This window comes from Sorex fumeus, unplaced genomic scaffold (assembly GCF_029834395.1).
Source record: "Sorex fumeus unplaced genomic scaffold, SorFum_2.1 ptg000086l, whole genome shotgun sequence".
Taxonomy (NCBI): Eukaryota; Metazoa; Chordata; class Mammalia; order Eulipotyphla; family Soricidae; genus Sorex; species Sorex fumeus.
This window is the reverse complement of record NW_026606143.1, coordinates 29827096-29853125: the sequence shown is the minus strand read 5'-3', so window position 1 is coordinate 29853125 and position 26030 is coordinate 29827096. Positions and strand designations below refer to the sequence as shown.

At 42.5% G+C, this 26030-nt stretch overlaps 1 protein-coding gene across 2 annotated transcripts in view; it reads left to right on the top strand.

The window, feature by feature from the left end:
- The window catches only part of PHEX (phosphate regulating endopeptidase X-linked), a 258980-nt gene that overhangs the window by 72874 nt on the left and 160076 nt on the right, over positions 1–26030 (top strand). For both annotated transcript variants that reach the window (XM_056131276.1, XM_056131277.1), the window contains exons 8-11: positions 1233–1316; positions 3299–3444; positions 14002–14095; positions 17302–17430. In XM_056131276.1, the coding sequence (XP_055987251.1) occupies positions 1233–1316; positions 3299–3444; positions 14002–14095; positions 17302–17430 (453 nt within the window). The remainder of the gene's footprint in view (positions 1–1232; positions 1317–3298; positions 3445–14001; positions 14096–17301; positions 17431–26030) is intronic.

The following is a 26030-nucleotide window of genomic DNA, read 5'->3' as shown; positions in this document are numbered from 1 at the left end:
CACACTAATTGCTAAAGGGACCCTATGAGTAGAGCCAAGTGGAACTGAATGGGAAAGCCTTGGTGAAGGAAATGAATCTTAGGCAGTTTGGAACCATGGCTCACTGACGTACGTGGTGATGGTAGTTGGGATGCAAGCACAAGAGGTCTTGTGGGAAATAGTATTTGGAAGACAACAGGCTTAATGCAAAGGAAGATGATGGCAAAGTTGTGATGTGGTTCACAAATGGATATAGGGAGCTTGTCCATGGAAGAGATTAAGATAGCCCTTGAGGATGATGATTGCTGTTGTACTTTATATTTATTTATTTTTTGGATTTGGGACCACAGCCTGATGGTGCTGGGGGTTTTTCTGACTCTGAGCTCAGGAATTACTCCTTGTGGTGCTCAGGGGACCATTTGGGAAAATGGGGATTGAAGCCAGGTCAGCCACATGCAAGACAAGCGCCCACCCACTGTACTATTGCTCTAGCTCCACTGCTGTACTTTTTAGAGTAAACATGGCGAGGCTAGAAACTTAGATTTGGTGATCAAGCAATGACAAGGAACATGAGTACTCAAGTGGTGGAAAGTGCATAAGTAATCAGGACTGGAGATACAGACTTGGTGATGTGTATTTAGGTGGTAACTGAACCCATACCCACTGGGTATGGGTTCATCAATTGACCTGGAGGTATCTCAAGGTGAGAACAACCAGAGGGATGAGGGGAAGAGAGAAAGTGATGGAATGTGGTACTGACAGAATGATCATGGGTAGCAGTGGTGGTCAGATAGTACAGTGGTTTTTATTGAAGATGTACCCCCCTAAGGATGAAGGGTTGGGTTCTGGCCCATGAAACATTGAGATAACTATCTGGACTTCACAGTCAAAGGCGGGATGTATGTCTCAGTTGCCTAATTTTAGTTTGACTGTCAAAGCTAAACCAGTGTCCATCCATATTACTCATAAGGAAGGGGCTTGGATAGTTATTTTTGTACCCAGGACAATGTTCCATATTAAAAAGGAGAGGAAGGTTTTGTTTTTATTTCTGTCATCTGAGTCTTTCCAAAAGTGGTATCTTTTCTATTCTTCTCTTCCAAATTCTTTACTACACAAAATCTCAAAAAAACAAACAAACAAAACCCCCAAACAAAACCTTGATACTATTCAGGTGTTTAGGCATATATATAGAAATTAGTTGTGCAGTAAGATATTTGTCATTTGAAAAAAAATAACTGATCTCTTTCCAACAGATAATGATTCCACATGAAAACCGAACCATTGAGGCCATGTACAATAAAATGAACATTTCTCAACTGAGTGCTATGATTCCTGAGGTTGGTGAAAACAATTCAAGAATTTTTGTCTTAGTTGATCATTGTACAGGTGATTGTATTCAATTATATGTAAATCTTACCATTCATGATTTTGATGATCATCTTTGTCAATCATCATGTAAGATAGCCCTTGTCTGTACATTGGATTGTTTTCTGCTTCGATAAGAAAGGGAAGCTTTCCCAGGGTTGTTTAACAACTTATGTCGCTTTCCCAGGGTTGTTTAATAACTTATGTCATGTAAAAAAGCCCACTTTCTTATATGACAGTAATCTAGATAGATGTGGCTAATTGAGTTGGTTTAACTCTTTTTTTTTTTTTTTTTGCTTTTTGGGTCACACCTGGCGATGGATAGGGGTTACTCCTGGCTCATGCTCTCAGGAACTACTCCTGGCAGCACTCAGGGGACCATATGGGATGCTGGGAATCAAACCCAGGTCAACTGCATACAAGGAAAATGCCCTACCTGCTGTGCTATCACTTCAGCCCCAGTTTAACTCTTTTTAACAGTGTTTTTAAAGACCCAGGTTATTTTTAGTTTGCTCTTGGTGGTATCTTGGCATTTTGGCTTCCTGTTTGATACTTAGTTCTCAAAGGAAGCGCCCACATCTTTATATGTCATATCTGCCATTAAGATATGAAGGAAGGGGAAGGAGTAGTCGTGGCCATGTTTGTTTATTTTTTGTTTTTGGACCATACCTGGCTATTATTGGGTTCTATTCCTAGCTCTGTGTGCTCAGGGATCACTCCTGGTAGGGCTAAGGGGACCAATTTGGGGTGCTGAAGATCAAACCCAGGTTGGCTGCATGCATTGCAAGTGCCCTACCCACTGTACTATCTGTCCCCCACCCCTTTAAAGAAAACTGGAAAAACCAAAGTCTTTCCAGAATATCTCCAAATGTCTTTCCTTTCTTTCATATGGAGGATTGCAGTTTGCTGGGTCAGGGCTGTAGCTCAGTGGTAGAATACCTGCCTTACAAATGTGAGGTCCTGGGTTTGATCCCTGGCACTGGAAAAAAAAACATGAATTGGGACCTGGCACGGTACATACCCACAAGAGAATGTGTATTACTGTCCTCCCATTGTTCATCAGTTTTCTCGAACAGGCCCAGTAACGTCTCCATCGTGAGACTTTGTTGTTACTGTGTTTGGCATATTGAATATGTCACAGGTAGCTTGCCAGGCTTTGCCGTGTGGGCAAGATACTCTCGGTAGCTTGCCAGGTTCTCCAAGAGGGGCGGAGGAATCGAACTCAGGTCAGCCATGTTGGCTGCGTGCAAGGCAAATGCCCTACCCGCTGTGCTATCGCTCCAGCCAAGGGAGTGTGTGCAAATGCATAACTGGTTTTCTGCTTCAGTACTAGAAGCAGGTAGGCAGAGAAGACCAAGGAAAATGTTGGAAATGACTTTGGGAGGTGCTAACTTGAAACACCAAGGTAGGGACACTCTGGAGAATTTACACTTGTTACTTTTTTTCTTTTTGGCTTTTTCTGGGTCACACCTAGCCATGCACAGGGGTTACCACTGGCTGATGCACTCAGGAATTACTCCTGGTGGTGCTTGGGGGACCATATGGGATGCTGGGAATTGAACCCCGGTCGGCTGCGTGCAAGGCAAATGCCCTACCTGCTGTGCTATCACTCAGCCCCCGCTTGTTACTTTTTATTACATGGTTTTTGGTTGTGTGAGAGGAGACTGGTAACAGAGGTGTTATGTCCTCATAGCTGTGGTCCCGAGTATGAATGGGAAAAAGGGAGAAAGGGAGAGAAGAGCAACGGAGAGAGTACAGAACACGCGTTTCATCTAAGATGCAGGCAGTTGAGCTGCCTGGCACTGCTCAGGCATTTTCTGCTCTGAATTTGAGCAGTTGCAAGTTTAATTACCTGGTGTGAAATTGCAGGCAGTGGATTATGATCCTATTTGCCTTACCCTGGCCTGTGGCATAACAAGGTTTCACTTACTCCGTTTTCTCTTTTACTCTTCAGTTTGACTGGCTGGGCTACATCAAAAAGGTCATCGACGTCAGACTCAACCCCGGCCTGAAAGACATCGGCCCCTCAGAGAACGTGGTCGTCCGTGTCCCGCAGTACTTCAAGGATTTGTTTAGAATTTTAGGCTCTGAGAGGAAGAAGTAAGAGATTTCATGTGCATTTTATGGTGACTTTCATTTGTCCTTTACAGTACAAGGCCTTCCCTCTTCCTGCCCACTGGAAATTATTTTTGCTTTTTGGGCCACATAGGGTATTGCTACTGGCTCAGTGCTCGGGCATCATACCTGGCAGTGCTCAGGGACCATGTGGTGCTGGGATAAATACTGGGCCTCCCGCACACAATGCTTGCACTCCAGCCTAATGAACTATCTCTTGGGCCTCTGAAAATGTTTTTTTAAAGAAAGCTATATCCATATATTCATATATCGCACTTGCCATCAGGGCACAAAAAGGGGAAGGAGTGGTCGTGGCTATATTTATTTATTTTTTGTTTAATTTTGGAAAGTTATGGTTTGTGCCAACCTGGCTAAAGCTGTTGTCTGGTCTGATTTACTTGCTTCAGTGACAAAAAAATGTACAGTCTTTTGACCCAAATAGCTCACCTTTCTTCCTACTTTCTCCTCTGAAAGCCTGCATTGTTTATTAATCCAGAAAAGTAGTTGTATAATGTTATTTTCTGAGATTTCTATATCAACCAACACTCCTTCTCCCCCAGTTCATGTTTCATTTTTTCTTTTTTTATTTTCTTTTTGGCCAGTAAGTCGCCTTGTTGCAATAAACTAGAGTACATATAAGGGGACAGAGCAATGGTACAGTGGTTAGTACACTTTGCTTGCGTGTGTTGGACCTGATTCGATCCCTGGCTTCCCATATGGTTCGCTGAAGCACTTCCAGGAGTGATTTCTGAGAGCACAGCCAGGTGTGGCCCCAAATCAAACAAACAAAAAAACTCCATAAAAACTAGGGTATGGGGTGGGAGTGATAGTATAGTGAGTAGGGCATTTGCCTTGCATGAGACTGACCAGTGTTCAATCCCAGGCATCCCATATGGTCCCCTGAACACTGCCAAGAGTAATTCCTGAGTGGAGAACCAGGAGTAACCTCTGAGCATTGCTGGGTGTGATCCCGAAAGCAAAAACAAAACAAAACAAAACAAAACAACCCAAAAACTAGGGTATATATTTTGTAAAGACATAAGATTTTCTGTGACCTGTGGAAACCCCTGATAAGACAGCATCAGGACTGTCAGGTTTTTCTTATTGAAAAGAATGTTTTAGAATGCATTGTGTTGATATTTGAACAGTCCCCACCTTTCCCGTGGAAGGAAGAAGAGAAGACCAGAGAAGAAAGAAAAGTTCTAAAAATATCGAGGAGAGGAGATTTTTTCTCTTTATTGAGCCATTCATATTTGACTTCAGAAAATAAAATATAGGTCAACCAGTTCACACAGATAATCTACTCAGATAATAATCAGGCCATGGTTCAGTGATCAGACTTGCAGACCAAAGCTGTAGGTCGGTGGCAAAATTCAGTCTTGGCAGGCATGAGACCTGGATTGTAGTCACTGGACCGCACAAAGGCATAAAGAATATTTTCAAATTTGAACTTAGGTAAGGCTGTATCATTGGGGACTTTCATGTATATGTATACATGTATATCTCTGTTTATATACATTGTGTGTATATGAGAGAAAGAGGAGAGAGAGCGAATGAAGGCACTAGGAGAAATCCTGGGGTAAATTCTAGTATTTATTTATTTCTACCTACTGAAACATTGGAGCAATAGCACAGTGGCACATTTGCCTTGCACGTAGCCGACCCGGGTTCCATTCCTCCACCCCTCTTGGAGAGCCCGGCAAACTATCGAGAGTATCTCGCCCGCACGGCAAAGCCTGGCAAGCTACCGGTGGCATATTTGATATGCCAAAAACAGTAACAACAAGTCTCACAATTTGTTGTGAGACATTACTGGTGCCTGCTCGAGCAAATTGATGAACAATGGGAGGACAGTGCTCCAGTGCTACCGAAACATTGATATATCTTTAAGGAGCTACTGTTGTTTTTAAGATGCTCACTCCTCATGGCAAAAGCAGCATGTGCTCATTCAAGAAACTACCTAGTTGTTGGAACATTGTATGATTGAAGCCCAATCATGAACAGCTTGTAATCTCACAGTGATTCAATAAAAAATGTTAATTTTTAAAAAAGGTACCCAGGGAAGGGAGAGATAAAGTAATAAATTCCCTTCAAAGTCTCTCACTTCACGTTATATACTCCAAGAAGTCCTGTGATCTGACCCTGGTGCATTGTGGAATAGACATACTTCTCATCACTGCCTGTCGAACTTCTGACTTTATTGTCTGACTCACCAATGATGCTGTAAATATACAAATGATCCTTGGTGGAGAAAAGTTCTCCTACTTATTATTTAGCTATGAGCACCAATGAAACTTTTTAGGTGAACCTGAAGATTTGAGGGTGAGTTCAAGGAATCGGTTTTAACAAGAATCCAGGAAGTCCTTATGATTAGATTTTGAGGGGATTTATTATCATAAAATTTAAACATATTGGGCCAGAGCAATAGTACAATGGGTAGATCATTTGCCTTGCAATGCAGCTGACCTGGGTTCAATCCCCAGCATCCCATATGGTCCACCAAGTACTTCCAGGAGTAATTCCTGAGTGCAGAGCCAGGAGTAACCCCTGAGCATCACTGCCAAATGTGACCCTAAAAGCAAAGCAAAACAAAAACTTCTGCATATTTGCTAGCTCTGAAATGCTTTAGCACAGCGGGTAGGGCGTTCGCCTTACAAGCGGCCAACATGGCCGACCCGAGTTCGATTCCTCCACCCCTCTCGGAGAGCCCGGCAAGCTACCGAGAGTATTCGATATGCCAGACACAGTAACAACAAAGTCTCCAATGGAGACGTTACTGGGCCCGCTCGAGCAAATCGACGATCAACGGGAGGGCCAAAATATGGCACAGATGATTAATTTAGGAATAGGATAGAATGGACCTTTGTGTACTGTGTTAGAAAAATTATTTCCACCTCAAGGGTTATCTTTTAGATCTGCGGTTCCTGACATTGCAAAAAGGACCAAGAAAGATAGTGATTGGAGGGCGATTCTAATCTTGTTCTTGTCAAAATGACAACTTGAACAAATACAAACATAGAGAATGACAGCGAAAGAAAATATAGATTGAAAAATTACCTGTAGCTTTTATTGTACACAGGAAACTTCATTTTAAAATCAAGTCAAACCAAGATCTCTTTCACATAATTTATTGCTCAATGGCCAATTCATGGACAACAACTTGCATTCTGTGTATACTTAGGCGATTTTCAATCACTGCAAATCACCCTCTAGAGAAGACTGGCCACACCGCATTTTCATAGTACAGTGTGCTTTTGTTATGCTGCTAGTTGTTTTTGATCCCACTTGTGTGGCATTCCAAGGGTGGTTAAGGAAATGTCCCCTAATATTCCCATAATGACCATAAGGTACTTGTTCATAGTCAGGACATGCCAATCTTTGTAATCAGCATCTCTAAGCTCTCATTGACTTGCACAGTAAAAATTGTCTGTTCCTGGAGAGTCAAATGTAGGGAGGTCTCTTCCAAGTAGTGACTCAGAAGCTCAGGATCCTACTGTCTTGCAGTTCTGTCTCGTGGGTTCCTAGACCCTTTTCCATTAAGCTGGTGGGTAGGTAGAAAGTGAGAGTAGAGGATTGCACAGGAGGTTTTGGTAGGAAAGCCTAGCAGTGTGCTTTTTTACTTTTGCCAATATCCCTTTGGTCCAGAGTACAAGCATACGACAATATAATATACTGGGAAATGTAGTACACCCATGTGCACAGAAGGAAATATTAACAAGTACTTTTCTTGAAATTGCCTCCTCTTTTTACCTCCATGGTTTCTGCCCTGATGACAGGGGCTCAGATGAGCACTGATAGCAGGCATCCTTTCCCTCCCACCCTCCCTCCCTCCCTCCCTCCCTTACCTCCCTCTTTCCCTCCCTACCTCCATTCCTTCCTCCCTCCCTTTCTTTTCCTTCTTCCCATCCCTTCCCTTCCCTTCCCTTCCCTTCCCTTCCCTTCCCTTCCCTTCCCTTCCCTTCCCATCCCTTCCTTATTTTTTTCTCTTTCTTTCTTTGCAGGGGGAGTGGTTTGGGCCACATTTGAGTTTCTCTTGGCTCTGTCCTCAATGGTCACTTCTGGTGGTGATCATAGGACCAGGGATGGAAGTAGGTTGGCCACATACAAGGCAAATGCTGTAATCCCTGTACTGTTTCTCCACCATGAGATAGACAATTCTTTTGCCATTTTCAGGCATCTAAAGTCATCTTGGGTTGGCATCAACTGCGCACTTTTTGGAGTTGTTTGGGGCTATACCTAGTGATGTTAAGAGATTACCCCTGGTTCTACAACTCCTGGTGGTGCTCAGGGGACCATATAGGATCAAACCTGGGTCAGTCCTTCCTGCTGTACTATCTCTCCAGCCTAACTGCTCACTTAAACATGTTTTATTATTTTATTATTTGCTTTTGCTTGTTTTGGGTCACATCCAGTGATACTCAGGGGTTCCTCCTGGCTCTGTACTCAGAAGTTACTCCTGGTGGTGCTCGGGGGACCATATGGGATGCTGGGGATCGAACCCAGGTTGGCTGCGTGCAAGACAAATGCCTTCCCTGCTGTACTATCGCTCCGGCCCCTCAACTGCTCAGTTTTTGACTGCTTACATCATATCCCCTACCATGCTGGTAGGATTAGACTTCTCTGAGTGGCTATGAGGGCAGTGGTGCTGATTTGCTGGCAGGTGGTATATGGTACAAAACTAGAACAACAAAATTCTCCAGAGGTGGTGCCAGAGTCCATACTGGCCTTTGAGATTCAAGGGAGTAGGCACTGGGGAATATTTGGAGACCTGAGCTTGGGGTTGCCTTTGGGGAAAAGGATGTTTGTACAAGGTGAAAAGGGCATCAGGGTGCAATGATATGTTGGGTCCTTCAAGGTCTGGGCATCTCTTAGTATGTTGATGAGTGATGGATAGTTTGAAGTCAGCTTTGGTCAGAATATTTACACCAGGGAAATAGGACAATGCAATAGAATCCAGCATGTTTTCTTGGCACAGCAAATGTAAGACATTTATTTCATGGTTGAGGGCACTGTAGATTTCCCTCCTTTTTTTTTTAATCCCCTTTCCACCTCTCACCGCTGACCCGAGACCACATTCACCATCTCATTTGATCTTAGGAGAGACGGTGGGATGGGAAGAGACTGAAAAAGGATTGGGTCAGAGAAGTTTTGACTTGGAATTTTTTCTCCTTGGCAAGCCCTGAGCTTGGGGAGCTCCCTTGCGTCTGAACTGGGCTTTGGCCAGCTGGCTTAAAGCAGACCCCTGGAGAGTTGGCAAGCTGTTCTGATCTTCCCTGTTTCCAGCGATACATTCACATCAAGCAGGCGTAATAAACACAAAAGTGAAATGACTCTTGCCGCACAGATGCTTTTAGAGGCTGATGTGGAGAATGTGCTGATATGTGGGCCTCTGAGGGGGCCCAGCAGTGCTGGTGTAGCTGCAGGCCTTGTTCTCTGAAGTCTGGCCTACGGAATAGCACTGTGGACTGTGCGTCTGAGATCTTGCTAGAAATGCAGAACCAGTGCTTGCTCCTCAGACCTGTTGGAGCTTGCTGAATCAGAATCTGCAAATGAAGATCTCTAGGGCGTTCATCTGCCCATTAAAGTTTATGAGGATGTGTTAATACCACCACTGGGTCCTCTCTAGAGTTTGTGAGTCAGTAGGTCTGTGGTGAGGTGGCCTGGTGGGAACCACTGCTTGAAGCACCCCTCCAGCCAGCTTCGAGGATTTAGGGAGATTTCTTTGGGTTTGAGAACCTTTGAGAAGAACCTGTTGGGCTCACCTTATGATGAAAGGAGCAAGTGAAAGCTCTGGAAGCTGCACATAAAGATGTTAGTCGTAGATTTGAGTCATCTTGCAAGTGCCTCTCTTCTGACCTTCATTTCCTTCCTCTGGGCCCAGTATGATGATAATAACCCCCCCCACAGCATCTCATGAAGATCAAAGGTGTTTTATGACCTCCTAAATGCAATGCAAATGCATGCTACCTCTAATTGAGAACAAAAGCTCTCACACAAAACCCTCCTGCGTCAAAGGCTCAGGAAATGAGTTCCTGCTGCTCTTACTGGCGGGTTGTCTCAGAGGATGCTCTGCTTTCCTCTATTTTATTTCTTGCCATTTGGGAAAATTACCATACAGCTGAGAAGACTTCTGGGGGGAAAATTCTGTGGTATTTTCAAGGACTGTTGCTGAGTCTGATTTTTGTTTTGTTTCAATGATGTATCTGAGCATTAGGTGGCAGTGATTCCGTCATTCCGGTCAGGGCTCTTCCTGGCACGGTAATGTTAGCACTCCAGAGCTGTCTCCCGGAGTCTGTCAGTATATTTAGAACACAGTGGCGCAGCTCATCAGCGCCTTTGTCTTGCTGTGCCAGCCATCCGCCCTTCACCACCTCCCAGTTCTCGGGGCAGCTCGTTATGTTAGCATCTTGGCTTTGCCCTGCCCTCTTCTATCTTCAGAACCCCAGCTTTCTGAGAAGCATCTTTGGTGGAGTGTTGGAAGGCCAGGAAGCCTTGTCTGAGCTCAAGGCATTTATTCCGTACCCTGCAGTATGGGGAAGAGCACACAGGTCTACGTGTGGGTCTAGCTGCCATTGCTGTCTCATTGGTTCTCCAGCTTGGCTGCACCTAGGACTTCAATGTGCAGCCAAGTTGGAGGGGAGGGGTACTTATAGCTAATTCAACCGAGTCCCACTAGAGATACTGACTTTTGATCTGGGGTGGCCTGAGACCTGGATATTTAAAATCCTTTCAGTGATTCTACTAAATTGGAGACCCACCATGTGATTGCAAAGAATTATGCAGGGGCTCTGGACCTCAGATTTCCTGACAAAGTGGGTATGATGTCATCGGTCCAATGGCAGTGCTTGCAGGGATTGTAGGCAGCATGGGATACCTACATTTCAAGGGAGCAGGAAGTCCCCACACTTTCAAAACCCTCTTGCACAGATTCAAAAGACTGCCTCCTGGATTGTCACCATCAGGCCCGAACTTAGCAGTGTCCCCAGTTGTTCTGGTTTATCACTGCCCCCTTGAGGAAGGATCTTCTTAATTCACAAAAGGGTCTCTACACATTAGGGAGGATCGTCTTTCTTGAATCTGCACCTACAGATCCAGCACTACTCAGACATCCAGCGAATAGTATTTTTAGGTGAAGGACAATCAGACTTTGTGGGAGGGACAGACTCTAAATTCTCTGAATCTTAAGGTTGGGCTCCTATTTCTTTACAACCTACATGCTACCTGGGGCACTACTTTAGTCAACAATAAGTATTCTACAATCACTTCTTGTCTTGCTCACAAATGGAGATGTAAATGGAAGAGATCCAAAGGAATGACATAGAACTATACGTGTATAATAGTAGCTTCAACACATGGGTGAGGATTGGGGGTTTACTGGTGATAGTGGGGGAAACCAAGGGGCGGGGTACAGAAACTCCAACCAGGTCCAATGGATTTGCAAAGCAAACTTTAAAACCTCTGTATATCTTAATTTTGTCATTGTTTGGACTCATCCTTACCAAATGGACAAGGATCTTAAAAACTCTACAAATAGGGGCTGAAAGATAATAGAGGGTGGAGTAAGACACTTGCCTTGAATGTGGCCAACCCTGCGTATGGTCCTGTGAATACCACCAGAAGTGATCCCTGAGCACACAACAAGGAATAGGTCCTCAAAATATCTAGACTTGACACACACAAAAAAAAACTCCCACCCAAATTCGGCAGAGACAGGAATCAAAACTATCACTAAGCATCAGTGAATAGCAAGAAAATGGAGGAAGTGATTCTTCTGGTACTCTTTACTTTGCCATCAGGGTTAGTGAGACTGTGGTCGAGCAGTGATTCAACCAAACTTGACAAGTTTTTGGTCAAAAATGATTTGAAGTAGTCACAAAGTTAATGAGATGTGGATTTACATCCATTGTCATTGTATTAGCCTAATCATAGCCTAATCCCGTGTGGATAATGTGTCTTGAAGAATGAACCAATTTGCTTTTGGAAATCTATTTTTGTTTTTTGAAAGTTCAATTCCAGTATTTATTTAAAGCCTTCTTAATATGTTCCCCAGTCTATCTCTGCATAAATTAATTATACAGCTGCTGAAATTTTTGCCAGTTATGTGGGCCCATTGGGTTGGATTGCTGTGCCAGTGAGCGACTGGGTGGTTCTTGATGGGTCAATTGCCATCACCATGTCACACTGCTTTCACATGGCTGGCTGACCCAAGAGTCATCTCAGGAATGTGTGCTATTAGTCACCATGGCAATGGCACAGCTGGGAGGAGATGAATGGGTCATTAAAAATTCATCATTGCTATTGAGTTAGAAATTAACTCATTTTACATTTCCTCCTGAGGTCAGGGCATCCTTTGCTGAAAGAAAAAGGCAACTCTAGCACTGTCCTCCCGTTGTTCATCAATTTGCTCCAGTGGGCACCAGTAACGCCTCACAACAAATTCTGAGACTTATTGTTTTACTGTTTTTTTTTTTTTTGCATATTGAATACGTCACAGGTAGCTCGCCAGGCTTTGCTGTGCAGGCGAGATACTCTCAGTAGCTTGCCGGGCTCTCCGAGGGGGGCAGAGGAATCGAACCAGGTCGACTGCATTCAAGGCAAGCGTCCTACCCGTTGTGCTATCACTCCAGCCCAGAAAAAGGCAACAGTGAACAAAATGTTCATGTACTTGAATATGAGCACCACAAACACCTGAAATTTACTCTTTGTCAAATATCATTTTATTTCTTTACCTCACAATATCCCTATAAGGTAGGGACCACCCTCATTGTGTGACAATTTAGAGGCCTTAAGTGATTTGCTGAAGTTCACCTCAGCAAATAAGTATAGAACCTGGATGTAAGTCTAGTAAGTATAGAACCTGGATGTCAATCTGGATGTTATTCATCAGTCTGTCGCTATTCCAAAGGCAAAGAAATAGGGCACAACAGATGTACAGTAGGTCAGGTGCTTGCCTTGCTTGCAGCCAACCTGAGTTTGATCCCTGTCACCCCATGTAGGCTGAGAGTGTGCCCAACATCATCTCCCCAAATGCAAAACATACACACCTGCATTTTTTTCTTTTATTTTTTGGGGTCACACCTGGCAATGCGCAGGGATCACTCCTGGCTCATGCACTCAGGAATTACTCCTGGCGGTACTCAAGGGACCATATGGGATACTGGGAATCGAATCCAATCGGCCACATGCATCCCCTACCTGCTGTGCTATCACTCCAGCCCCCACACCTGCGTTTTTTATCAAGTTACCTCATCATTTGAAGTAGGTCTTCATCATTTCTGGACTTGGCAGGCTGGGCAACAGAGGACTTCATGTCCTGAGAGAGAGAGAGAGGGAAATGTTCCCTCAAAGGCCTGGAACTAGAACCTTTATTGCCACTATCTGTACCAGCTGGTGCATCACAAGCCAAATCTTTATTTATTTATCTATTTATTTACTTTTTTAGTGAAGCACAATAGTTTTTATTGAAGACATTTCCTTAGAGAGATGTCGGGGGAGAAAGAGAAGGATATGTGTTCAAGACGGGCTTGTCCATAGTGCCGAAAGCAGAGGCGAGAAGGAAATATGGATTCCAAAGGGAATGCAGGCTTAGGAATACCATCAGTTTTATTTTTTTGGGGGGGTCATATACTTGGGGAATTATATTTGTTCCTGGGGATGAAACTGGGTTTAACCAAGTACAAGGCATTCCTTGTACTATGTATTCAGCCCCCCCCCCATTAAAATTTTTTTTCCACTGACTTATCACTGGTTTACAATATTGTGGAATTTACAATATTGTGGGTTTGGTGATATGCCTCTGTGTGTAATTGGCTCAACTACCAACATCAAAGGACCCTTTTACTCATTCTTCCCACTGTCACCCCTTTGCCTGTCCCTCCAGTAACCACCACGGTTAGCATGGAATCTAGGCATTAGTTTAACTGTTTCTTGCCAGAGTGCTTGCATCAGTGATTCATATTCCACATGAGTGTAACCATCCTGTAATTGTTTTCCCTTCCTTATTGCGTGTAGTATAATCTCTTCAATATCCATCCATTTTTGTATTGAGCACATTTTCATTTTATTAATGGCAGAGCAGTCTTCCATTTAATATATATATATATATGACACAATATTCTTAACTGTTTGTCTATTGATGGGCATTTAGGTTAATTCCATCTCATGATTATTGTGAATAATGCTACTATGAACATTGGAGTGCAAATATCTTTTCAAAGTAATGTGTTGGTAGCTTTGTATAAACACACAGGAGCGGTATTCTTGGGTGCTGTGAAATTTCCATTTTTATTTGTTTAAGGACTCCCTATACTGTTCGCTGTAAGAGGCTGTACCTATTTACATTTCCACCAACAGTATCCAGAGCAAGCCAATTTTGGCTGTGCTTATTGATATTGTATCATCTTGTGACATTTCTCAAATGAAAATTCAGCAGTTTTGTACAAGCAAGAAGTCCATGGAACTTTGCCAGTAGTTTCCCCCAAAGTATTCTGCAGAAAATAAGATAGCAACCTATATACAATAAATATACATCTCTCTCAACAGGACCATTGCCAACTATTTGGTGTGGAGGATGGTCTATTCCAGAATTCCAAACCTTAGCAGGCGCTTTCAGTATAGATGGCTGGAATTCTCCCGGGTAAGTTTTAAGAAGATTGCATTGCTATGTCACTGATCTGTTGATCAATCTGTATGCTAACTAGTGCAATAAAAATCAATTTTAGGGATTGATTAGAGAGAGCTCTACATCCCAAGCTCTACTTTCCTCCCTTTATTTTTAGAGAGAGAAATCTTTTATATGGTAAAGTACACACAAGTCTTACTTTGGCAGGGCTGCATGAAGGTACTTAGGGCATTATTGAAAACCCTCACATTGTTTTCATTCTTCCTATTATCAGCTCATACCCATTTCCCCTTCCTCATTACTTTTTAACTAGGTCACTATTATTCTATTAATTTTTTTGTGTTTTTGGACCACACCCCATTGTGCTCAGGGACTACTTCTGGCTCTGCCCTGAGTGGTGTCTCTCTTGGCAAGCTCAGGGAGAACAAATGGGGTGTTGGGGATGGAACTTAAGTAGATTGTGTGCAAGGCAAGCACCCTAACCCGCTGAACTGTCACTCTGGTCCTATAATTATAGTTTTAATATTTATGAGTGATTTATTTGTAGCAACCTTCCACTTTCTATATTTTGAACATGCAAACTATTGATAACTGTATTAGATGAAGTTTTGTGTTTAATCTAGGGATCGAGTTTTAGCTTTAACTTCACCTTGATCCTCTATCCTTGAATCTATCCTAATTCAGAACTGTGCCTTAATCACTGCGTACTTTCTTTCTGTCTCTCTCTCTGCCTTCCCATACTACTGTGTAGATTTTGAACGTTACTTCTCTCCTACTCTTGTTCTACTTTCATCCAGGTTGCTCTTATCTTTGTTTCAGAGCCTTTTGCCTAAGTATGTGACCCCAATAGAGAACTTAAAGAATTTTTGGCTTATACTGCCTTTTAAGGATTTAATATTGTAATTATTTTATTGTTGTTGTAGTTAAGGTAACAAGTTTACAATAGTTATGTTATGATCTTGATTTACATTTATTACACTGCACTACCCCCAAAGTGTCCAACAGCCACTACTACTATTCCTGTGTCACTGCTAGTTTGCCTCTTCATTTCCCCCATTCCTCCACTATCTGGCTTGGTGATCTTAGTTTTGTAATCCAAGATCAAGGGTTTGTCATTTTTGTTGGAGGGGAGTACACCTGTCAGTGCTCAGGGCTTACTCCTGGCTCTATACTCAAATATCACTCCTGGTGGGCTCGGGAACCATTTGGAGGGCTGGGAATCAAACCCAGGTCAGCTAAGTGCAAGACAATTGCCCTACCCACTGTACTATCTAGCCCATTTGCCATTGTTTGATGTTGTCTATTCCAGTCCTTTATTTCTCTGTACCACAGATGAGTGGTGCAAAACATACGTCTTATAACAAAGTTAAGGGCCGGAGTGATAGTACAAGGGACAGAGCTCTTGCCTTGCACACAGCCAACCTTGATTTGATCCCCAGCATCCCCATTATGGTTCCCTGAGCCCTAACAGGAGTGATCTCTGAGCACAGCCAACTTTGACTCTCAATCAATCAATCAATCAATCAACCTCTTTCTCTATATATGTGTATGTTAATTTTTCTCTCACTTTGCATTCAAGTGAATGATAAATTTTATAAGTTGCAATGTAATTTTTATTTAACAGACATCTCCATTAATAGATCCCAGAAAGTACAGAAGTTCTTACTTGAGGAGTCACAGAATTATTGCCGAGACATTTTGATCTTTTAAAGACACCAGAATCCTGAATTTTCTATAGCACAGCTAAAACCATTTGTGGAGGTCATACCAAGGGTTAAGCTACAAAACAAGTAGATTATCTATGTGTGTGTATTTTTACCTCATATGGATGACATAAAAGGTGGAGGCACCCTACTGTTTTCCATCCCCACTGGGAAGAGAATGAGAGAGAAGTGTGAGAAGTAGTGCATGAAAATTTGAGGTTAGGAATGAGGGGAAGTTCCTTGAGCATAAAGTGCTAAATATAATATTGAATTGCCAAAGAAGATTGTAGGAACTCTTTCTCCAGGGCTTTTAAACTAGCGTCATCTTACCTCTGAGAGAGTTGGATTACCAGCACAGAGGAGCAGACCTGATGCACTTAAGAGTTCATCCCATTAGCACTGGACAAGCCTCAGGTCCAAAATTGTACAAGGGCCTCCCAGAGCCCCTTCTTGGGGCCTCCCTCCCTCGCTGCCTGCCTTCACTTTACATTTGGAGCAGTCCAAACTCCCAGTCTCTGAAGACAACTTAATCAATATTTATTTCTTTGCTTTCAGCACCAAGAGTAAACCTCTGAGCCTTCCAAGTCCTGCTTTGGAAACTGCTTACTTGCTTGAAAATATTTTCTTGTAGTGGTTTAATTGGAATAGGTGGAAAAAAATCAAATTCCTCTGTTTTTTTTTTACTGGGATACTAGTGGGTTCTTTTTTTTTTCTTTTTGGGTCATACCTGACAATGCTCAGGGGCTACTCCTGGCTCTGCACCCAGGAATTACTTCTGGTTGTGCTCGAGCACATATGGGATGGCGGGGATTGAACCCAGGTCAGCTGTGTGCAAAACAAACACCCTCTACACTGTACTATTGCTCTGGCCCCACTAATGCGTTCTTTACCATGTCACAACGTCAGTGTGCTTCATGTGTGGTGCATAGTGTGTCACTTCCTGGTGAGGCTGGTGAGGGTGCTGTCCAGAGTATGGAAATGTTCAATGTCAGGAACTTTGATCACCCATTCTAGACCTTTTTTGATGGGGCTTTGGATATCAAGAGACATTAAATACTGTCTGGATATTTGGACAGAATCCCCTCACGTCCCTGACCACTGCTGAATAGCTATGCCATTGTCCAATCCTTTACTTAATGGGAAACGTTAAAAAGCAAAAAAAAAAAAACAGCATTGTTTTCCACCGTCAAACATTTTCATTTAGGGAAACGAAAGTGATAGACCATATGTCTGGCATGTGCAAGGCGGTAAGTTTGATCCACAGAACTACGTTGTCCCCAAAGAACTCACTCAGCATCTCTAGGTGTGGTCACTAGTAACAATTTTTAGTTTTAAATATTGCTGGGGCAGACCAGAAGGTTTTCATTCTCTGATTTCAGATGGTAGACACCCTTATGTGGGCTGGGTGTGCATTGCTTTGTAGACTGTCTTTTACTATCATTTGTAGACTGGCTTGAAATTCTTCAGTCCTAGATCTTTATCCAAGTGACACTGAACCTGAATGCATATTCCTTATAGGTAATCCAGGGGACCACAACATTGTTGCCTCAATGGGACAAATGTGTAAATTTTATTGAAAGTGCCCTCCCTTACGTTGTTGGAAGGATGTTTGTGGATGTGCACTTCCAGGAAGATAAGAAGAAGATGGTAAGTGCTGCTTCTCAGATGATAAAAATAATGGTAGTCTAGCATGCTCTGACATAAATATGGTCACAAGGCCGGCATCACCCTTCCAGCTCTTCAAGTGATGAATCTAGATAACAGGTTTGCTTCAAGGAGGAATTGTTGCAGAACTACGTTAACTAAAAATGCACTCTCCAACATCTCAGCTGCAACACGTAGCCATGAAAATGAAGAAAATTTAGAAGTGAAGAAACGAGCATGAAATCATACCACTAGAGTCAGAATTTCTCCTTTTGAAGTTAAATGTGTGACATCAACATTAGGAAAGAGCACATATATGAAAGTGCAAGGAGATATTTGAACTGTTGTAATTGTAAAAGGTGAAGGTTTTCTCAGCAGGCCTGAACTTTAGAGATGAGCAGGCCGGAGACCCTGATGAAGTTATTAGTAATATATTAAACAGCTATTAAAATATGGCTTAGAAAGTCAAATAAAATGTAGATTTCCCTGCTCCTCTTTCTGTACACTGTTTCCTAAAATCTTCAGAGGGGTGACACTTATTTCACAGAAACCCTCTGTGTCTGCTTTTCCACTAATATGAGAAGACATCCTTTTATTTTGAAAATTTATAAATGCGAGAGTGGGAAGAATAAGGTAGTGAATATCCATGTACCTGTGGCCAGTGTTTATTTGTAATTGCTATAATTAGGTAATGATGGCTCAGCTGAACCATCTAGTAAAGAAAATAGAGATCTTGCTTCACTCATTTCATCAAAATGTATGTGTGGAAAATATATGTAGGGAACCCTTTGAAGAAATTGAGGTTGCAACAGAGACCAGAACAGGCAAGATGCCTGACCTCAGTGAACTATTCTGGAGTGAGGGGACAGGCAGCACAAAGATCACCACCATCGCCAACATCGCTACCATGCTGACACCAGCCCTGAGATTTGTGTTGTTTAAGTCATGACAAAATGTGAGATCCCAGTGGTACTTACTGGTATTAATGTGTTAACAAGCAAGTTAGAAGATGATAAGGACTCTTTGGGAATAAAAGAAAAGGAGAGGGGGAGTCAGTAATGCCAGAAGGTGTAGGTGTATAGGTGTGTAGGAGTGTATAGGATAGTCAAAGAAAGTCTCATTGTGCAGTTGACATTTGGCAAGGATTTGGAAGGAGAAATACTTAGATATGGCATATCTAATATCTAAATACTTAGATATTCGTCTGGGGGAAGAATGTTGTAGGTTAGTACAAAAGTCCCAGGGATGGATGGACCTAGAGTTATTGAAGAATAAGAGGGAGGTGCTTGTGGATAGACTGGTGTGAGCAAGGGTTAGAAAAGTAGGTGTCAAAGTCAGAAGAGTAACAGGGATGATGGCATTTTAGAAGGCCTGGAAGGCCATTATAAGGGTGCTGACTTGACTTTCACCTTGAGTAAAGTGTGGAGCGAATGCAGACTTTTAAGCAGAGGCCTTTTGTGGCCTGACTCAAGCTGAAAGGATTATCTTGATTGCTGTGTTGGAAAGAGACTTGTTGGGGGAGGAGAAGGATAGAAGCTGGGAGAACAATAAAACTGTTGGAAGGACCAGGAGAGAAATCATGGTGACTTGGAGCTGGTGGGGGCAGTGGAAGTTTTGTGAGGGCTTGGGTTCTTCTGAGTACACTGTGAATGGTAAAACCAATATAATTCGCTGACAGGTTGGATGAGGAATTTGGGAATAAAAGTTTTGAGTTTCATTAAGTGGACATGCAGTTGTGTGTTATTTAATGGCGGGGACACATTTTTAGAAACACAGTGTTAGGTAATTTTGTTGTATGAATACAGGTTTCTCAGAATGGGTGACACAATCTTCTGGGGTTCTGGACTGATGAGGGGTCAGTATTAACTTCAGGTGCAATTGTGGGGAGGTTTTCTGTTTGTTTAAGGAAGGTAGATATCCAGGGGGCAGTGACTGATTTGTTTTTAAAAGAGTAGGTTAGATGAGTTTGGGAACCTCTACCATAGAGTGCAATTCCATAAACACAGATGGTATACGCCAACATTTCCCACACCCATATGGCTCCCTGTGGGTCTCCAGGATATTATCCAAACTGGATCACAAGTGAAAAATCATGTAAATGGGACCAAAATATGAGACTTCCAGGGACTAACTGGTAGGACAGGGGGAAAAAGAAACAAAAAAGTTGCAAGGAGGCCATGCTTATAACAAGGTTGAGAAGTGATAAAAAAAAAACTACCTAGTAGACACTTAGGCTGTATGTATGCATGACTGTTGTTCATTGCTGACTAGGAGCTTATTATGTGATACTTGTTTTTAAGAAGTTGCCACTAACAGTGAAGGGGAATAGTGTGAGGAAACCAATTTTGGGAGAGTAGTTGAGATCTTTTTGGACTTTCAAGTAAAGGTGTCAAGGAGCTGGTAGGGTATATGCCTCTTTAATTCACAGGAATTATCCAGTGTACATAAGATGAGGTGAGGTCTCTGAAGCAGTGAGTATGGGAAAGAGAAGGTGCAAGGTCGAGAAAGAAGGTCTCAGGTTGAAGGAGGAGAAACTAGCCAAAGAGATTGAGAAGGAGTGATGAATTTTGGATCCGAGGAATCCAGGAGAGTGTCCTGGAAGCTAGGTAAAGAAAATGTGTGGAGAAAGGAAGTACTTCTCTGTGCCAATGCTGCTTAGGTGTTAGGTAGAGCGGAGAGTGGGGACTGATGATTGGATTGCAATTATAATCACTGGACTTAGCAACATGTGCTCATCAATGAAGTTGATGAGAACTATTTTGGTGAAGTGGCGGAGCAAAAGCTTGATTTAAAGGATCTGAGAGGGAATGGACAGTGAGTCACTGCAAAAAGTCACATTTTAAAAACATTTTAAATAGGCATTTTAAAAATAAGTTTTTCTGGACAAGTGGGCAGAGGAATAACAGAGGAATACAGTCTGTAGATGGAAATTAAGTTAGTATTTTTTAGGGGTTTTTTTTGGGTCACACCCGGTCATGTCCTGAGGTTATTCCTGGCTTTGTGGTCAGGAATTGTTCCTGGTGCGCTTTGGGGACCAGATGGGATGCGGGGGATAAAACCTTGGTTGGCTGTGTGCAAGTCAAATGCCTTCCCCACTGTACTATCACTCCAGCCCCTAATTTTTTTAAGTGCAGAAATAATGTGTTTATATTCTGGTGAAAAGCAGGACAAATTAATGATGCCAGAGAGGAAAAATTGCTTGGAAATGTCTGCATTGGCAAGAGGTTTGAGGTCTGATACGACTCAAGGAAGAACTGGCCTTAGCTTGAAGTGTGCATGGATATATTACAACAACACCGAAAAGGCAGAGTATTTGTGGCTGCAGATGCTGGTAGGAGGGCAGATCAGCCTGTGGGCATCCTCTATGAAACAGGTGGAAAGCTCACTGGAAGAGAATAAGGATGGATGAGCTGCAGATGCTGAAGTTTAGAGTAGAGAAGATGTGAAATACTTGTCCAGGGAAGCGGGGGAAGTGGGGAAACTGGGGAAGTACACAGTTTGGCTGCCGGAGCAGTAACAAGTAGTCAAGGTCAGAGTCTCATGCATCTGAAGAGACTCTTCTCATATGGCAGTGTCTTCTCCATTGGCTTCAGGTTTATTAGAGGAAAGGATGTGTTTTGAATTAGAAATTCACATTTAGTCAGGTTTTTGGTTTGCGTTTTCTTTGGGATGCATTTATATTTTACAAATGGTATGAGGCAAGTAAAAACGATAGCAAATTAACACAGATAGATAACAATTATATAATATAGATAGATACCGATAAATATACAGGTTAATAAAGATAGATAATACGATATAACAAGTATAGATAACAATTTATTGTAGTCGATCAGATACAAATACGTAAGGAGCTTGGATACATATGGTCAATAAACTACATTTATAGGCAAAGATTTAATCTGTGAAAATTTCTAAATTGTGAAACTTCAAATGTATTGTCATGACATAATAACAACAGTTGGTAAAATGTATTGACACTTGATACATGCTATGCTTTATCTGCTGCAGTTTGCTTTGGAATACCATAAATCTACATATACTTACCTATATTAATTTGTTTTTGCTATTGTTTTAATATCTTATGGATTTTTTGTCAAGCTTAAGACTTTATTATTTGTACAGGAAAGTCTATTTCTGGCAAATTACTCCATGAAAGAATTAATGTCTTATTTAAACTAATCTATTCTCAATAGGTGGTTTCTCTTTCACTTCTTGGTCAGAATTAATGGATTGAAAATTTATCAGATAATCATAGTGGTATGTTAAAAGGTCTGGAATGATATAAAAACAATTAAGGGATAATGCTGGCATTTTATTTTTTTACATATCAGGATTTTTTTGGGCTGTAGAGGAATTTTAAATAATATGAAGGTATGTGGAGAAATCTGTTTTTCTCAGCTTTGGTATGAAAGATCCCTTTTCATCTGTTAGGTTGTGAGATTCTAAAATAAAGTTGATTTTGGCAATTCCACCCCTTATTTTGATGTACATGGGACATGGAGGTAGTTTGATACACAAATCATTCTGTATTTTATATAAAAATATTTGCCTCCCTTGTGCTGAATTTATTTGCCTCTGGGGATACTTAAGTTGGAAGCCTATAAGAGAAAAATCTGGATTTTTATAGCCTTGTCACAGGCTCCTGTCCAAGAGCCACCTGGAATCACTGATTTACTGGAAAAAATTCTATATTATTAGCTACAGCTCTAAGGAAAAGGAAAACAGGAAGACTCCCAATGGGACAAATTTCAGAGATGATCTGAGCTGAAAGGCTGTCATTGTTTGATTTACAAAAAAGATTGTTAAGCAAATGAAGAAAGTCAGAAGGTTAACAGAATCTTCTCAAGCTTGGATATGTACAGGAGTTACATGAGGATCTTGCTGACATGCAAGCTACTCATTGCATTTTAACCAGGATATTTGTACCTTGGGTAGGACCCAAGACTTTGCATAACAAGCCTCTTGGTGATATGTGGCTGGTCCAGGGACCACACTTGGAGGAGCAAGACTTTTACATCATTTATTGGTAAACAGGTGTTCCGAACAAACCTAATCCTGGTGATTCCTGGGGGATGGAGGTGGGATTTGGGAGGAGGCAGTTGACTTGCTGTGGTACTTCCTTTACAGAAGCCTGTCACATTAATGCAAGGATAAAGGTAAGGTAAAGGCCCTTCCGTTGATGGTCGATTTGCTCGAGCGGGCCCAGTAACGTCTCCATTGGAGACTTTGTTGTTGCTGTGTTTGGCATATCGAATACTCTCGGTAGCTTGCCGGGCTCTCAAGGAGGGGCGGAGGAATCGAACTCGGGTTGGCCATGTTGGCCGCTTGTAAGGCGAACGCCCTACCACTGTGCTATCGCTTCCCTGATAGAGACGGACCGGTCTTCGGTCGAGGGTATACGAGTAGCTGCGCTCCCCTGCTAGAACTCCAAACAAGCTCTCAATGCAAGGATAACCATTTCAAATTTCACATCAATAAATATTTACCTAATTTATTGTGCTTGAGGACAGGGAGATAACTAAAGTGCACACTTTGTATGTGAGAGTCCCGGGTATGATCTCCAGTACCACATAGTCCCCAAAGCACTGCCGGTAGTGTCCCCTGAGCACCACTACGTAGATACCTCCCAACCCCCAAAAATGCACAAAAAGGAGAATGAAGGCCAAATAGTCCAGGGGGTAGGATGCTTGCCTTTTATGCAGCCAATCAGGTTGGATCCTTGGCACATGGTCCCCCAAGCAGCAGCAGAAGCACCTCCAGGTGTGGCCCAAACTCTCTCCACCAAAAAAAGGGAAGAAATTAATTGTGTTAGTGTGAGGACCTCTAGGCTGCTGCTGATGTCGGCTTTTGTTTGTTGTTTTGTGTTCCTTGGAAAACTGCTTCCTGAATTCCTCCAAGGGATGGCCTGATTCTCCTTGGTGTCTGTTTCTCAAGCTTCTTAGTGATAAAATGACCCAGAAGTCCCAGTTTGTTCCCCTTTGTTATCGAGCATGAGTGAAAGCAAGCAGTGCACTTTGAGGTTTTCTTTGTAGAGGAGAAAGTGTCCTCTCCCCATAGGTATAGGTTCTTTGTAGGGTTCTTTGTCTTTTTACTGGGTTTTGTAAAAAGCACTCAGTTTCAGCTTCCTGTGCATTATGCTTGTACACACACACACACTCACTCACTCACTCACTCACATATAACTGCTGGAGCTTTCCAAAGTTAAAAGTGGGGGAAATAGCATGTAGAAAAAGTGTTCTACAACAGCAAGTCTCCTAAAGAAATCTTCTGGGGCAATCTCCTGCTTTTCACACAGTGGATCAGCTTTACCCTGTGGGGGACTAACTGCAAGTCTTGTCTGAGGAACAGGCCGAGATTAGGGAGTTACAGAACTTCAGTGGGATGATCCACACTAGAACCAGAGTTTGAGCATGTAGGTAACTTGTTGTCTGGTAGCCATATTTAAAGAGAAAACAGGTGAAATTAATAGAGTTGAACTAAATATATCGAAAATATTATTTTAGAAAGTAATTAATAGAAAATTGTGAATGAGATAGTTTATATGCTTGATTTTATGCCAAGTCTTTGAAAGCCCATGTGCATTTTATACTTAGAGCACATATGACTTCTGATCAGCCACACTTCAAGGATTCATTTTCCGTATATGGCTTCTATATTGGACCCATGACTGTGTCAAGAATTGAAGGGGATTCCTTGAATTCAGCATGGTAGTGCTGGGTCACTGGGGTGAGAGGGAACTAATAGGTGGAACTGGAACTATGGGGTCATTAATTCTTGACTGGGTTTCATGGAAGTTTCTTGTATTGGGGGGGGGGGGCGGTGGAAGGACTGAACACTGGAATTCATGACCCGGACACAGGGGTGGCAATTGGAGGCAAGTTACTGCTTGGATCAAACATCTCTGATTTTCTAGGATATCACTTTAGAACAATCAACAAGTTTCAGATCCTACTCTCTGAAGTAATCACTTGGGATACTTGGTCCTTTTGACTCAGAAATGTGTGTGTGTGTGGGGGCGGGGGAGTTGCAAGTTAAAATGTTCGGTGCCTGGAAGGTTAAAGTACTCAGTCGAGTCAGCAAATGGCAGTCAGTGAGAAATATTGAGGTTCAGGAAATAAGTGACTGGGAGGGGGCACAAAAGTCAGTGATGAGTGGTGTTTGCCCCTGACTTTGTGTCTATGCCAGGCTAGTGTTGACTAAGAATACTCAAGCTGTGTTCATATAGCACTTCTCTGTAGGTTGCTAGGGTTCTTTTTTTTTGAGCAATGTCAAAACTGGATTTTAATGTGAAATTTCTCACATTATAAATTATCACCAATACTTTGGAGGCCAAACTAAAGATGTCCTGGGGATACTATTTCATACTTCTTTTTTTGCTTTTTGGGTCATACCCGGCGATGCACAGGGGTTACTCCTGGCTCTGCGCTCAGGAATTACCCCTGGCAGTGCTCAGGGGACCATATGGGATGCTGGGAATCGAACCTGGGTTGGCCACGTGCAAGGCAAACGCCCTACCCGCTGTGCTATTGCTCTAGCCCCTATCTTATGCTTTTTATACAAATAGTCTCTCTCCCTAACCTTACGAACCCAAATTAGGGTCTTGTTTATTAGAGGAGTTTTTTAGTAAAAAAAATCTTTTGTCATACTTTTGGAGCCACACCAAGCAGTGCTCAAGGAGTACTTCTGTTTTGGTGCTTGGGGTCACTCCCAGTGTTGCTCGGGGGACCATGCATGCTGGGAATCGAAACCACGACTCCTGCATGCTAAGTATGCACTGACACTTTGAGCCATCTCCCCAGTCCCTAATTAAAAAATAATTTTAGAAAGACCATGTATAATTTTGTGGCGTGCCAAGGATGGAACGAGAGCTTCCTATATATGAGGTATGCACACTGTTTCTGAGCTACAACTCCCACCCCTAGATGCGGCAGAATCTAAAAAACAGCATGTTAGCCATTTAGCAAGTTGCTTTTGTGGAACGTTATAGAAAAGATGTGAAAGAGGGACTCCCTCGGAGAATGCCTGTTTCATTGTCACCACAAATAAAGCACTGCCCTTGTCCTGCTGTGACTAACCCTGATTTCTGTGCTCATGACCTGAATGACAGGAGAGCGGATTAGTGGCGTGTTGCGGGGGAGGGATGTCTAAAGTGATCATTGCTATTTTTCTCTTCTTTTCCCCTTATGAATGATTATTTCTACCCGTAGTAGAGGAATAAGTGTCCCTGATACTAATGCCCATGGAAAGCCTGGTGTGACTGTGATCTGTGATGGCCAGAAGTTTTTACTATGTTTATTTTAGTATTTAAGTTTTTTTTTTTTTTGGCCACACTGACTGCTCAGGGCTTATTCTTGGCTCTGTTCAGAGATCACTCTTGGCAGTGCTGGGGGACCATATGTGGAGCTGGGGATTGAACTGGGTGGGGTCGACTGTGTGCAAAGCAAAGCAAGCTCCTTTAACTCTAGCCTCATAAGTTGCTATTTATTTATTTTTGGATTTTTTGACACACCCAGCAGTGGTCAGTGTTTACTCCTGCCTCTATGCTCAGGGATCACTTCTGGTAGGGCTCCGAGGACCATATGTGCTGCTGGGAATTCAAC